This window comes from Harpia harpyja, assembly GCF_026419915.1.
Source record: "Harpia harpyja isolate bHarHar1 chromosome 26 unlocalized genomic scaffold, bHarHar1 primary haplotype SUPER_26_unloc_6, whole genome shotgun sequence".
NCBI lineage: Eukaryota > Metazoa > Chordata > Aves > Accipitriformes > Accipitridae > Harpia > Harpia harpyja.
In genome coordinates, this window is record NW_026293178.1 from 38,767 (window position 1) to 52,389 (window position 13,623).

Below are 13,623 nucleotides of genomic sequence, written 5' to 3' on the forward strand. Positions count from 1 at the left end.
GTCACAGGCGTGTGCGGCGATGTCAGGGGCGCGCCCGAGTCACGTCACGTGATCCAAGCGTGTCCCGGGCGCGTCACGTGACCCGGGGCAAGCCTGACACGTGTCACGTGACGATGCCACGCCCCGGAAATTATGACGTCACATACTAGGCATGCCTGCCCTGGGTCACGTGACACACCCCACCGGGGGGGGGGTGTCGGGGGGCGTCACATGACGCAAGCATGTTCGAGGCATGTCCAAAGCCCATGATGTCATGCAGGTGTGGCACAGGAGTGTCATATGACCCGGGCACCTCCCACACATGTCACATGACGCGGGCACGTCCCAGGGATCTCACGTTTCACGTGACACGGGCGTGTCCCAGGCGTGTCCCATGACGCGGGTGGGTCTGATGCTCATCACGTGACATAAGCACGGCCGTAGCGTGTCACGTGATGTAAGCGTTGCCCAGGCGTGTCACGTGAGCCAGGCGTGTCCGAGGCGTGTCCCATGATGCAAGCGTGTCTCAGGCGTGTCACGTGAGGCAGGTGGCACTGAGCTGTCCCAGGCATGTCATGTGACACAAGCGTGTCCCAGGTGGGTCACATGACACAGGTGTGTCCCAGGCACGTCCCATGATACAAGCATGTCCCAAGCGTGTCACGTGACCGAAGCGTGTCCCGGGACACAGGTGTGTCCCAGGCGTGTCACGTGACTCAAACACATCCCAGGCGTGTCCCACGATGCAAGCACGTCCCAGGCGTGTCACGTGACGCAGGCGTTTCCCAGGCGTGTCATGTGACGCAGGCATGATGCAAGCATGTCACATGACACAAGCGTGTCGCAGGCACGTCATGTGATCCAGGCGTGTCCCACGATGCTGAGTTGTCCCAGGCGTGTCACGTGACTCAAGCACATCCCAGGCGTATCCCATGATGCAAGCGTGCCCCCAAGCGTGTCACGTGAAACAGGCGTGTCTCAGGTGTGCCACGTGACGCAGGCGTGCCCCATGATGCGAGCGTGTCCCAGGCGTGTCACGTGGCACAAGTGCGTGCCATGACGCTGAGCTGCCCCAGGTGTGTCACATGACACAGGCGTGCCCCAGGCGTGTCACGTGACACAGGCATATCCCAGGTGTGTCACATGACACAGGCGTGCCCCAGGCGTGTCACATGATGCAGGCGTGTCCCATAACTCAAGCACATCCCAGGCATGTCCTGTGATGCAGGCATGTCCCGGGCGTGTCACATCGTGCAGGCGTGTCCCAGGCGTGTCACGTGATGCAGGCATGTCCCAAGCGTGTCATGTGATGCAAGCACATCCCAGGCATGTCCCGTGACGCAGGCGTGTCCCAGGCGTGTCACATGATGCAGGCGTGTCCCCGGCGTGTCCCGTGACCCAGGCGTGTCCCAGCCGCGTCGGGTGACACCGCCGCCTCCCAGCCAACCCCAGGCCGGCGGGTGGGGCAGGGCGGGGTGTGGCTGGGGCGGGGCAGGGTTGGGGGTCTCCTCTCCCGTGGAGAGGGGTGGGGCGCGGGGGCGGGGTCAGGCGCGGGGGGGGAGGGGCTGGCTGACGCGGACGCAGCCCCAATAGGCCGCCCGCAGCAGACACGCCCCCGCCCCCGCCCCCAGCAGGGCCCAACCGGCGTGGAGGGAGCGGAACCGGCGGGCGGGGCCCCACGTCCCCACCTGGGGGGAAGGGAGGGGCGGAGTCAGGGGGAGGGGCACAAGCCCCGCCCCCTGCCCAGCCCCCCCGCCCCACCCCTGCTCCCGACCAATGGGCGCCTTCCCTGTGGGGGAGGGGGACCATTCCCGGATGCCTGGATTCCCCCACAAGCCCCGCCCCTTGGTGCCACGCCCCCTTAAGCCCCTCCCCTATAAGCCACGCCCCCAAGCCACACCCCATCTCCTCCTCACCCCCTTTAGCATTTCCACCCTCTGCACCAGATGCCTGCTGCCCCCAAGCCCCGCCCCTTGAAGTCACACCCCTTTAAGCTCCACCCCTTCAAGCCCCACCCCTCAGGACTCCACCCCCTAAGCCCCACCCCTCGAAACCCTGCCCTCCCTGAAGCCCCGCCCTCCCCTCCATCCCCACCCCTTTGCTGTTCCCCCAAGCCCCACCCCCTTGACGCCCCACCCACCCGAAGCCCCGCCCACCCCTTGAAGCCCCGCCCCCTCACCGCCAGCCCGGCCGCCGCCCCGGCCATCAGCAGCGCCAGCAGGAGGCAGCAGAGGCAGCGTCGCCGCGGGAACCGGCGGCCAATGGCGGACCTGGAGGCCGGGGGGGCGGAGTCACTCAGGCCCCTCCCACCGCCCCACCCACCACCCCGCCCCTGCCCCCCAACCCCAAAAACTTACACCTTGCGGCAGTGGGGGCAGCGGGCCAGGGTGCGGTCGGTAAACTCCGCCCACTGTGGGGAAGGGGGCGGGGTTAGAGGGGCGGGACCCACACTTAGTGGGCGAGGACCCACATACAGGGGGCGGGACCGACATCTATGGGGCAGAGACCCACACTTAGGGGGCGGAGATTTCATCTAGGGGGTGGGGACTCATATATAGGGGGCGGGGACCCACATATAGGGGGCGGGGACCCACACTTAGGGGGCGGAGATTTCATTTAGGGGTGGGGACTCATATATAGGGGGCGGGGACCCACATATAGGGGGCGGGGACCCACACTTAGGGGGCGGAGATTTCATCTAGGGGTGGGGACTCGTATATAGGGGGCGGGGACCCACATCTATGGGGCAGAGACCCACACTTAGGGGGCGGGGACCCACGCTTGGGGCGGAGATTTCATATAGGGGGTGGGGACTCATATATAGGGGGCGGGGACCCACATATAGGGGGCGGGGACCCACACTTAGGGGGCGGGGACCCACACTTAGGGGGTGGAGATTTCATCTAGGGGGTGGGGACTCATATATAGGGGGCGGGGACCCACATCTATGGGGCAGAGACCCACACGTAGGGGGCGGGGACCCACACTTAGGGGGCGGAGATTTCATCTAGGGGGTGGGGACTCATATATAGGGGGCGGGGACCCACATCTAGGGGCGGGGACCCACACTTAGGGGGCGGGGCCCCACACTTAGGGGGCGGGGCTTACCAGGAAGGGCCCCCCGCAGTGCCCGCAGGCCACACGGACGCCCCCGGGGGGGGGGGTCGGGGCTGGGGGCCCCCGCCTGGACGGGGCCCAGGTTGATGATGCGCTTACTGGGAGAGAACTGGGTTATACTGGGAGGGAACTGGGTTATACTGGGAAAGGGGGGGGTGCAGGGTGCCGTTCCCCACCCCTCCCCCCCCCAACGAGGGACCCAGGCGTTTGGGGCGCTGGGCCCCTCCTCCTCCCCCCACTGACCGCTCCCAGTATGGACCAGTAAGCTCCCAGTACTTCTTCCCGGTATGGCCGAGTGACCCCCCCAGTGCTCCCAGTATATCCCAGTAATCTTCCAGTACCCCGGAAGCCACTCCCACTATATACCAGTGACACAACGCCCCCTCCCAGTACATCTCAGTCTCTCCCAGGATCCCCCAGTGCCCCCCCAGTGCCCTCCCAGTACATCCCAGTGCCCCCAAACCCCCTCCCAGTCCCACCCAGTATATCCCAGTCCCTTCCAGGGCCCTCCCAGTAACCCCCAGCACCCCACAACTCCCTCCCAGTCTGTCCCAGTGCCCTCCCAGTCTATCCCAGTGGCCTGCAACTCCCTCCCAGTATCCCCCAGTGCCTCCCCAGTCTATGGCAGTGCCCCACAACTCCCTCCCAGTATCCCCCAGCACCCCATAACTCCCTCCCAGTCTGTCCCAGTGCTCTCCCAGTCCATCCCACTGCCCCGTAACTCCCTCCCAGTCTATCCCAGCCCCTCCCAGTCTGTCCCAGTGCTCCCCCAGTCCCTCTTAATCTACCCCAGTGCCCCATAACTCCCTCCCAGTCTATCCCAGTGCCCTCCCAGTCCGTCCCAGAGCCCCATAACTCCCTCCCAGTCTATCCCAGTCTCTCCTAGTCTGTCCCAGTGCCCTCCCAGTCTATCCCAGTCCCTCCCAGTGCCCTCCCAATCCCTCCCAGTTTATTCCAGAGCCCCGTAACTCCCTCCCAGTCTATCCCAGTCCCTCCCAGTCTGTCCCAGTGCCCTCCAAGTCTGCCCCAGTGCCCTCCCAGTCTGCCCCAGTGCCCCGTAACTCCCTCCCAGTCTATCCCAGAGCCCCATAACTCCCTCCCAGTCTAGTCTAGTCCCTCCCAGTCTATCCCAGTCCCTCCCAGTCTGTCCCAGTGCCCTCCCAGTATATCCCAGTGCCCTCCCAGCCTATCCCAGTCCCTTCCAGTCTGTCCCAGCGCCCTCCCAGCCTATCCCAGAGCCCCGTAACTCCCTCCCAGCGCCCCCCAGTCTGACCAGTAAGGCCGAGGGCAGGCGATGCGCTGGGACGAGGCCTTGCAGACCAGGAGGCAGTTGCAGGGGCAGCGCACGTACTTCTTCCCCCCGGGGGCCGTGCGGATTGGCTGGCGGCGGGAGGGGGGCGGAGCCTCAGGCCCCGCCCACACCCCTTCCAACCCCGCCCCCTTTCGGCCCCTCCTGCTTTAAGCCCCGCCCCCTTCCCACCCTCCCTGCTGGCTCTTACCTCTCCCAGCCCCGCCCCCCTTTAGACCCCACCCTATCAGACCCCGCCCCATCAGACCACACCCCACCGGGCCACGCCCCCTGGAGGCCACGCCCCTGCCCGCAAGCCCCGCCCCTCACCGTGGCCTCCCCGCAGCCCCCGCACTTCACCACGTGCTGGTGGGTTTTCCCCTCGACGCTGATTGGCCGCTGGCAGACGCGGCACGTGACCGCCGGCCCCGCCCCCCCCCTCCGGGCTGCCCAATGGGGAGTAAGGGGGCGGGGCTTCCCCCGGCAACACCGCCGGAGGGCCCGCCCCCGCGGCGCCTGCCAACCGGGAAAGGGGAGGGGGAGCATGGGCGGGGCCAAGACCACGCCCCTTCCTCCCAGCCCCGCCCCTTCCTCCAAGCCCCACCCCCTCCCAGCCACTCCCCTTCCCTCAGAGCCCCCGCCCCCTGTTGCCTCAAACCCCGCCCACTTCACCCCGCCTCTGCAGGCCCCACCTCTCCCCTCCAGCCCTACCCGCTTAAGCTCCACCCACCCCAAGCCCCACCCCAAACACCCCATCCCTCTAGCCCCGCCCATCCTTAGCCACACCCCTTCCCTTAAGCCCCTCCCCTCCATCCCCAGCCCCTCCCAGCCCCTCAAGCCCCACCCCCCACCCCTTATAACCCCGCCCCTTTCCTCAAGCCCCGCCCCATTACAACCCCACCCCTTTCCTCAAGCCCCGCCCCATTACAACCCCGCCCCTTCCCTCAAGCCCCGCCCCCTTCCTCAAGCCCCGCCCCCGCCCAGGCCCCACCCCCTCCCCACCCCAAGCCCCGCCCCTCCCTCCCAAGCCCCGCCCCACTCACCCCCCGCCGAGGTTCCCCCCCCGCCTCCCCCCGGGCCCGGGCCGGCCCCGCCTCGGCCGGCAGCAGCGGCGAGCGCTCCCCGTCCGCCATGACACCTGCCGCCCCGCCCCTCGGCCGCCCATTGGCCCGCCCCCGTCACGTGACCGCTCCCTCCCCTCGCCCCTCCCCTCAGCCCCGCTGCCGGGCGCCCCGCCCGCCCCGCGCCGCGCGCTCCCATTGGCCCGGCGGCCTCACGTGACCGCTCCCCCCCGCCCGCCCTCCCTCCCTCCCCTCAGCGCCGTTGCCCGGCGACCCGCCGAGCCCTGCCATTGGCTCTCCCGCCCCACGTGACCCCTCCCTCCCCTCCCGCCCCTCCGCGCCGTTGCCCGGCGACCCGCCTTCCCCGCGCCGCGCTCTCCCATTGGCCCGCCCGCCTCACGTGACCCCTCCCTCCCCTCCCCGCCGTTGCCGGGCGACCCGCCGCGCTCTCCCATTGGCCCGCCCGCCTCACGTGACCACCCGCTTCCCCTTCCCCCCCGCCCCGTTGCCATGGCGACCCGCCTCTTCCTCCCCCCCCCCCCGGGGGGCCAGCTTCTCCTCGGCCGGGGATTGGCCGAAAGGGCGGCGTGAGGGGGCGGGGCTGGGCGTGACGTCACGGCGCGGGGCCCCCTTTATAAGCGGCGGGGCGGGGCGGGGCGGCGGCAGAGGCCGGCGGCGCCATGGAGGGCAGGTGGGCGGGGCGCATGCGCGGGGGCGCGAGCCGGGGGGTGGGCCTCAGACCCCCCCCCTTTTTTTTTTTTTTTTTTTTTTACCTCAGCCAATGGGAGGGCAGCGGCGGGGCTCACACCCCCCCCGGGCGGCCAATCAGAGGAGGAGGGGGGTGGGTGTATCCGGGTGGGCCCTTCCTGCCCCACGGATGTGGGGCCCAGCCCCATAGATGTGGGGCCTGGCCGCTCTGTGTGGGTCCTGCCCCACATCGAGGGGTCCCTGGGCCCTCCCAGCCCCACATATGTGGGTCCTGGCCCCTCTATGTGGGTCCTGGCCCTATATGTGGGTCCTGCCCCACATCTGTGGGTCCCTTCCGGGATGCCTGGGTCCTCCCTGCCCCCTCTGTGTGGGGCCTGCCCCATAGATGTGGGGCCTGGCCCCCTCTATATGGGTCCTGCCCTGCATATATGGGTCCTGCCCCACACATGTGGGTCCCTTCCTGGATGCCTGGGTCCTCCCAGCCCCACATACGTGGGTCCTGCCCCATAGATGTGGGGCCTGGCCACTCTATATAGGTCCTGCCCCACAAATGTGGGTCCTTTCCGGATGCCTGAGCCCTCCCTGCCCCCTCTATGTGGGGCCTGCCCCACAGATGTGGGGCCTGGCCCCTCTGTATGGGTCCTGCCCTGCATATATAGGTCCTGCCCCACATATATGCGTCCCCTCCAAGATGCCTGAGTCCTCCCTGCCCCCTCTGTGTGGGTCCTGCCCCACAGATATGGGTCCTGCCCCACATAGAGGGGTCCCTAGGCCCTCCCAGCCCCACATATGTGGGTCCTGGCCCTATATAGGGGTCCTGCCCCACATCTATGGGTCCCTTCCTGGATGCCTGGGTCCTTCCTGCCCCCTCTATCTGGGTCCTGCCCCACAGATCTGGGTCCTGCCCCACATAGAGGGGTCCCCTCCCAGATGCCTGGGCCCTCCCAGCCCCACATATGTGGGTCTTGCCCTCTCTATGTGGGTCCTGGCCCTATATAGGGGTCCTGCCCCACAGATGTGGGTCCCTTCCTGGACGCCTGGGTCCTTCCTGCCCCCTCTGTGTGGGGCCTGCCCCATAGATGTTGGGCCTGGCCCCTCTATATGGGTCCTGCCCTGCATATGTGGGCCCTTTCCAGATGTCTGGGTCCTCCCTGCCCCACGTATGTGGGTCCTGCCCCACATATATGGGTCGTGCCCTACATATATGGGTCCCTTTCTGGACGCCTGGGTCGTCCCTGCCCCACATATGTGGCTCCTAGTCCTATATGTGGGTCCTGCCCCACATATGTGGTCTCTTTCGGGTGCCTGGGGTCCCCCCTGCCCCCTCTATGTGGGTCCTGGCCCTATATGTGGGTCCTGCCCCACAGATCTGGGTCCTGCCCCACATATATGGGTCCCCTCCCGGATGCCTGGGTCCTCCCAGCCCCCCACCTGTGGGTCCCACCCCCCATCTGTGGGTCCCCCGGAAGCCCTGCCCCTCCCCCTCCCCTGTGACCCCCCCCCAAAGTGGGGGGGGCGGGGCCGCCCCTCCCCCGTCCCAAGTCCATTTGGCTCCCGGCCCCCGGGGGCGGGCTCAGCTGGGCCCCACGGCGAGACGCGGGCGGGCATCCAAGTCCTGCCGTGGGTCACGCTATGGGGCACAGGAGCTGCTGTGGGCCCCGCCGTGGGTCTAGAGTCTCCCTATGGGGCTTGGGTCCCGCCGTGGGTCCCACCGTGGAGGCTTGGGTGCTGCCGTGGGTCAGGTTATGGGGCGGGGCTGTCTCCGTGGGTCATCGTATGGGGCTTGGGTGCTGCTATGGGTCCCGCCGTGGGGTTTGGGTGCCCCCATGGGTCACCCTGTGGGTCCCGGTTGACGTTGGGGGTCACTCTAGGGGTCCTGGGTGCCCCCATGGGTCACCCTATGGGTCCCGGTTGACGTTGGGGGTCACCCTATGGGTCCTGGCTGATGTTGGAGGTCACCCTATGGGTCTTGGGTGCCCCCATAGGTCACCCTATGGGTCCCGGTTGACCCTGTGGGTCACCCTGTGGGTCACGCTGTGGGTCCTGGTTGACCCTGTGGGTCACCCTGTGGGTCTTGGTTGACATTGGACGTCACCCTATGGGTCCTGGGTGCCCCCATGGGTCACCCTATGGGTCCTGGGTGATGTTCGATGTCACCCTATGGGTCCCGGTGGACGTTGGGGGTCACCCTATGGGTCCTGGTTGACGTCGGACATCACCCTATGGGTCCCAGTTGACCCTGAGGGTCACCCTATGGGTCCTGGGTGTCCCCATGGGTCACCCTGTGGGTCCCAGTTGACCCTGAGGGTCACCCTGTGGGCCCTGGGTGCCCCCGTGGGTCACCCTATGGGTCCCGGTTGACGTTGGGCGTCACTCTATGGGTCCTGGGTGCCCCCATGGGTCATTCTATGCGTCCTGGCTGATGTTGGATGTCACCCTATGGGTCCCGGTTGACCCTGTGGGTCACCCTATGGGTCCTGGTTGATGCTGGATGTCACTCTATGGGTCCTGGGTGCCCTCATGGGTCACTCTATGGGTCCCGGTTGACATCGGACATCACCCTATGGGTCCTGGTTGATGTTGGGGGTCACCCTATGGGTCTTGGTTGACCCTGAGGGTCACCCTATGGGTCCCGGTTGACGTCAGGGGTCACCCTGTGGGTCCCGGTTGACCCTGAGGGTCACCTTATGGGTCCTGGGTGATGTTGGATGTCACCCTATGGGTCCTGGGTGCCCCCATGGGTCACCCTATGGGTCCCAGTTGACATTGGACATCACCTTATGGGTCCCAGTTGACCCTGAGGGTCACCCTATGGGTCCTGGGTGCCTCCATGGGTCATTCTATGGGTCCTGGTCGACATCGGATGTCACCCTATGGGTCCTGGGTGCCCCTATGGGTCCCAGTTGACCCTGAGGGTCACCCTATGGGTCCCGGTTGACATTGGACGTCACCTTATGGGTCCCAGTTGACCCTGAGGGTCACCCTATGGGTCCTGGGTGCCTCCATGGGTCATTCTATGGGTCCTGGTCGACATCGGATGTCACCCTATGGGTCCTGGGTGCCCCTAGGGGTCCCAGTTGACCCTGAGGGTCACCCTATGGGTCCTGGTTGACATCGGCCATCACCCTGTGGGTCCCGGTTGACGTTGGGGGTCACCCTATGGGTCCCGGTTGACCCTGAGGGTCACCCTATGGGTCCTGGGTGATGTTGGATGTCACCCTATGGGTCCTGGGTGCCCCTATGGGTCCCGGTTGACCCTGAGGGTCACCCTATGGGTGCCAGGTGCCGTGGGGTGACGCGGGCGTCCCCTCTCGCCCCCCTTCCCCCCCAGCTACGAGGAGTGCGCGGAGGCGGCGCGTGGCTGCGGGCGCGGGTGCCCACCCCCCCGCGGGTGGCCCTGGTCTGTGGGTCGGGGTTGGGGGCCCTGGCCCAGGACCTGGAGGACGCCCAGAGCTTCGACTACGCCGACATCCCCCACTTCCCCCGCAGCACCGGTCAGCCCCACGGCGTCGCTTGGGGGGCTGGAGGGGGGCGCTTGGGGGGCCGGGGGGGCGGACTTGGGGGGCTGGAGGGGGCACTTGGGGGGCTGGAGGGGCTCCTTGAGGGGCTAAGGGCTTCATCTGGGGGGCTAGGGAGGGCACTTGGGGGGCAGAGGGGCCACTTGGGGGGCACTTGGGGGGCTAAGGGCTTCATTTGGGGGGCTAGGGAGGGCACTTGGGGGGCTGGGGCCTTCACTTGGGGGGCAGAAGGGCTACTTAGGGGACTGGGGAGGGGCACTTGGGGGGCTAAGGGCTTCATTTGGGGGGCTACAGAGGGCACTTGGGGGGCAGACAGGCCACTTGGGGGGCTGAGGGGGTACTTGGGGAGGCTAAGAAGGGCACTTGGGGGGCTGGAGTGGGGCTGGGGGGGCTCCTTGGGGGGCTAAGGGCTTCGTTTGGGGGGCTAGGGAGGGCACTTGGGGGGCTAAGGTCTTCATTTGGGGGGCTGCAGCCTTCACTTGGAGGGCAGAGGGGCCACTTGGGGGGCTGGGGGCTTCACTTGGGGGGCTGGGAGGGCACTTGGGGGGGGGCTGGATGGGGGGTGACTTATGGGGCTGACCCCCATCTTCTCCTCCCCGCCCCCCCCCCCCCCCCCAGTGCAGGGCCATGTGGGGCGGCTGGTTGTGGGGCGCTTGGGCTCCGCCCCCTGCGCCGTCCTGCAGGGCCGCTTCCACCTCTACGAGGGCTACAGCCCCGCCCAGGTGGGTCCCGCCCCGTAGGTGTGGTCCCGGCCCCATAGGTGTGGGTCCCACCCCATAGATGTGGGTCCCGGCCCCATAGATGTGGGTCCCGCCCCATGGGTGTGGTCCTGGCCCCGTAGGTGTGGGCCCTGCCCCATAGATGTGGGCCCCGGCCCCAGAGATGTGGGCCCCCGGCCCCCTAGGTGTGGGTCCCGCCCCATAGATGTGGGTCCCAGCCCCATAGATGTGGGCCCTGGCCCCAGAGATGTGGGTCCCACTCCCCGGATGCCTGGGTTCCCCCTCCTTCCCCCCCCCAACCTCCTGGGTTCCCCCTCCCCCCTCTCCCCAAGCCCCTCCCCCCTCTCCCCAAGCCCCTCCCATTTTCTCCAAGCCCCTCCCCTCCCTCCAAGCCCCTCCCCAAATCCCTCCTCCCTCTTCCCCTCCCCTCCTCCTTCCCCCACTCCCTCTAAGCCCCTCCCCAAGACCCTCCCCAAACCCCTCCCCTCCTTCTCCTTCCCCCTCTAAGCCCCTCCCCTTCTGCAAGCCCCACCCCTTCCCCTAAACCCCCTAAGCCCCTCCTCCTCCTCTCTCCAAGCCCCTCCCCCCTCCCCAAACCCCTCCCCTTCCCCCTCCTCTTCCCCCTCCCCTCCTCCTTCCCCCTCCCTCTAAGCCCCTCCCCTTCCTCCAAGCCCCACCCCTCCCCTAAACCCCTCCCCTAAGCCCTCCCACCTCTAAGCCCTCCCCTCTCTGCAACCCCCTCCTCCTCCTCTCTTTTCCCCCTCCCCTCCTCCTTCCCCACCCCTCCAAGCCCTTCCCCTTTCCCCCAGCCCCACCCCCAAGCCCCTCCCCAAGCCCCTCCCCTTTCCCCAAGCCCCTCCCCTTTCCCCAAGCCCCTCTCCTTTCCCCAAGCCCCTCCCCAAGCCCCTCCCCTTCCCCAAGCCCCACCCCCAAGCCCTCCCTTCCCCCTCCCCGCCCCCCTCCCCGCCCCACTAACCGCCCCATTAAGTACCGCCCCAATTAACCCTTCATTAACGGGGGGCGGGGCTTAGGTGGCGCTTGCCGGTGCGGGTGCTGGCGCTGCTGGGGGCGCACACGGTGGTGCTGACCAACGCCGCCGGCAGCCTCCGGCCCTTCCTCCGCCCCGGCCACCTCCTCGTCCTCACCGACCACATCAACCTGCCCGGCTTGGCCGGGCGCAGCCCATTGGCCGGCCCTAACGACGAGAGGTTCGTCAGCGGGCGGGGTTTTGGGGCGGGGGGGAACGGGGAGACGCCCACGCGCCCGGTTCTAACCCCCTCCTCTTCTTTTTTCTTTTTTTTGGGGGGGGTTTTTTCCTCTCCTTTTCCTCCCCTCCCGCCCCGCCAGGTTCGGCCCCCGCTTCCCGCTCATGGTGGGCGCCTACGACGCCGGGCTGCGGCGATTGGCCCTGGCCTTGGCCCCGCCCAGCTGCGGGCACGCCCCGGCGTGTATTGCGGGGTGGGGGGGCCCAGCTACGAGACCTGGGCCGAGTGCCCGCTTCCTCCAGCGCGTGGGGGGGGACGCCGTCGGTGAGTCGCCGCCCCGAACCCTGACCCCCTCCCCGACACAGCCACGCCCCTCCCCGGCACGCCCACGCCCCTCCCCGACACGCCCACACCCCTCCCCGACACGCCCACGGCCCCAAAGGGACCTAAAATGGCTCCAAAAGGGGGCGGACACGCTAAGGACACGCTAAGGACACGCTAAGGACAGGGTATGAGCAGGTCAAGGGGCTAAGAGCGTGTTAAGAGCAAGGTATGAGGCTAAACATGCTAAGGACATGCTAAGGACAGGGTATGAGAGGTTGGACACGCTAAGGACACGGTAAGGACACGGTAAGGACAGGGTATGAGAGGGTCAAGGGGCTAAGAGTGTGTTAAGGACAAGGTATGAGGCTAAACACGCTAAGGACCACGCTAAGGACAGGGTCTGAGAGGCTGGACACACTAAGGACATGCTAAGGACAGGTTATGAGAGGGTCAAGGGGCTAAGAGCGTATTAAGGACAAGGCATGAAGCTAAACATACTAAGGACATGCTAAGGACAGGGTATGAGAGAGTCAAGGAGCTAAAAGTGTGTTAAGGACAAGGTATGAGGCTAAACATGCTAAGGACATGCTAAGGACACACTAAGAACAGTGTATCAGAGGCTGGACACGCTAAGGGCACGCTAAGGACAGGGTATGAGAGGGTCAAGGGGCTAAGGGCATGTTAACAACAAGGTAGGAGGTTCAACATACTAAGAACATGTCAAGCACATGCTAAGAACAGGGCATGAAAGGTTGAACATGCCAAGGACAGGGTATGAAAGGCTGAACATGCTAAGAACACACCAAGGGCACACTAAGGACATGCTGAGAACAGGCTATGAAAGGCTAAACGTGCAAAGGACACACTAAGACACGCTAAGGAGAGGGTATGAAAGGGTCAACAGGCTACAGGCGTGTTAAGGGCAGAGTATGAGACTAAACATGCTAAGGACACACTAAGGGCATGCTAAGAACAGAGCATGAAAGGCTGAACACGCTAAGGACACGCTCAGGTCAGGGTACGAAAGGCTGAACACGCTAAGGACGCGCTAAGGACAGGCTATGAGAGCATCAACACACCAAGAACATGCCTTAAACACGCTAAGAACATGCTGAGAACACATTAAGAACACGCCGAGGCCATCCCGGCACACCGCTAAGGGCCTGCCAAGATCCCACGGAGAAAACACCGAGCCCACGCTAACAGAGCGCCAAGACCGTGCCAACGCCACGCCAGCGCCACGCCAGCGCCACGCCAACACCCCGCCAACGCCACGCCAGCGCCACGCCAACACCCCGCCAACACCACGCCACGCCCTCACAATCCTCTCCCCCCACCCCCCAAACCCCCCCCCAACCCCCCCCAAACCCCACCCCCCGACGCCCCACCCCTCCCCTCATCCCCGCCTTCCCCCTGCCCTTAGCGTGTCCTTAGCGTGTCCGTGTCTCCCCCCCCCCTTCGCAGGCATGAGCACGGTGATGGAGGCGGTGGCGGCGCGGCACTGCGGCCTGCGTGTGCTGGGGCTGTCGCTGATCACCAACGTGGCGGTGGAGGAGGAGGGAGGAGGATGAAGAGAAGGGGGGGGAGGGGCGGGTGGGGGAGGGGCAGCCCCCCCCGGCCCCGCCCCCCGGTCACGAGGAAGTGCTGGCCGCCGCCCAAGCCGGAGCTCGGCACCTCCGCACCCTCCTGGTGGCTTTGGCCCCT

General features: G+C 66.6%; 2 protein-coding genes across 2 annotated transcripts; one reads left to right on the forward strand and one right to left on the reverse strand.

The window, feature by feature from the left end:
• Positions 1-1,481: 1,481 nt before the first annotated feature.
• Positions 1,482-5,517, reverse strand: PIP4P1 (phosphatidylinositol-4,5-bisphosphate 4-phosphatase 1). The gene is given in 10 exon segments (XM_052779309.1): positions 1,482-1,667; positions 2,159-2,249; positions 2,337-2,389; positions 3,088-3,141; positions 3,143-3,194; positions 4,370-4,476; positions 4,715-4,820; positions 4,822-4,900; positions 5,068-5,083; positions 5,470-5,517. Coding segments are annotated over 10 exon segments (750 nt in total). The 3' UTR covers positions 1,482-1,523.
• PNP (purine nucleoside phosphorylase) lies at positions 5,516-13,617 on the forward strand (the record flags this gene model as incomplete). The annotated part of the gene is given in 10 exon segments (XM_052779305.1): positions 5,516-5,561; positions 5,703-6,136; positions 9,485-9,647; positions 10,290-10,407; positions 11,422-11,598; positions 11,738-11,811; positions 11,814-11,884; positions 11,886-11,919; positions 13,384-13,475; positions 13,477-13,617. Coding segments are annotated over 10 exon segments (1,350 nt in total), but the record flags the coding sequence as incomplete, so codon positions are not given.
• Positions 13,618-13,623: the final 6 nt, after the last annotated feature.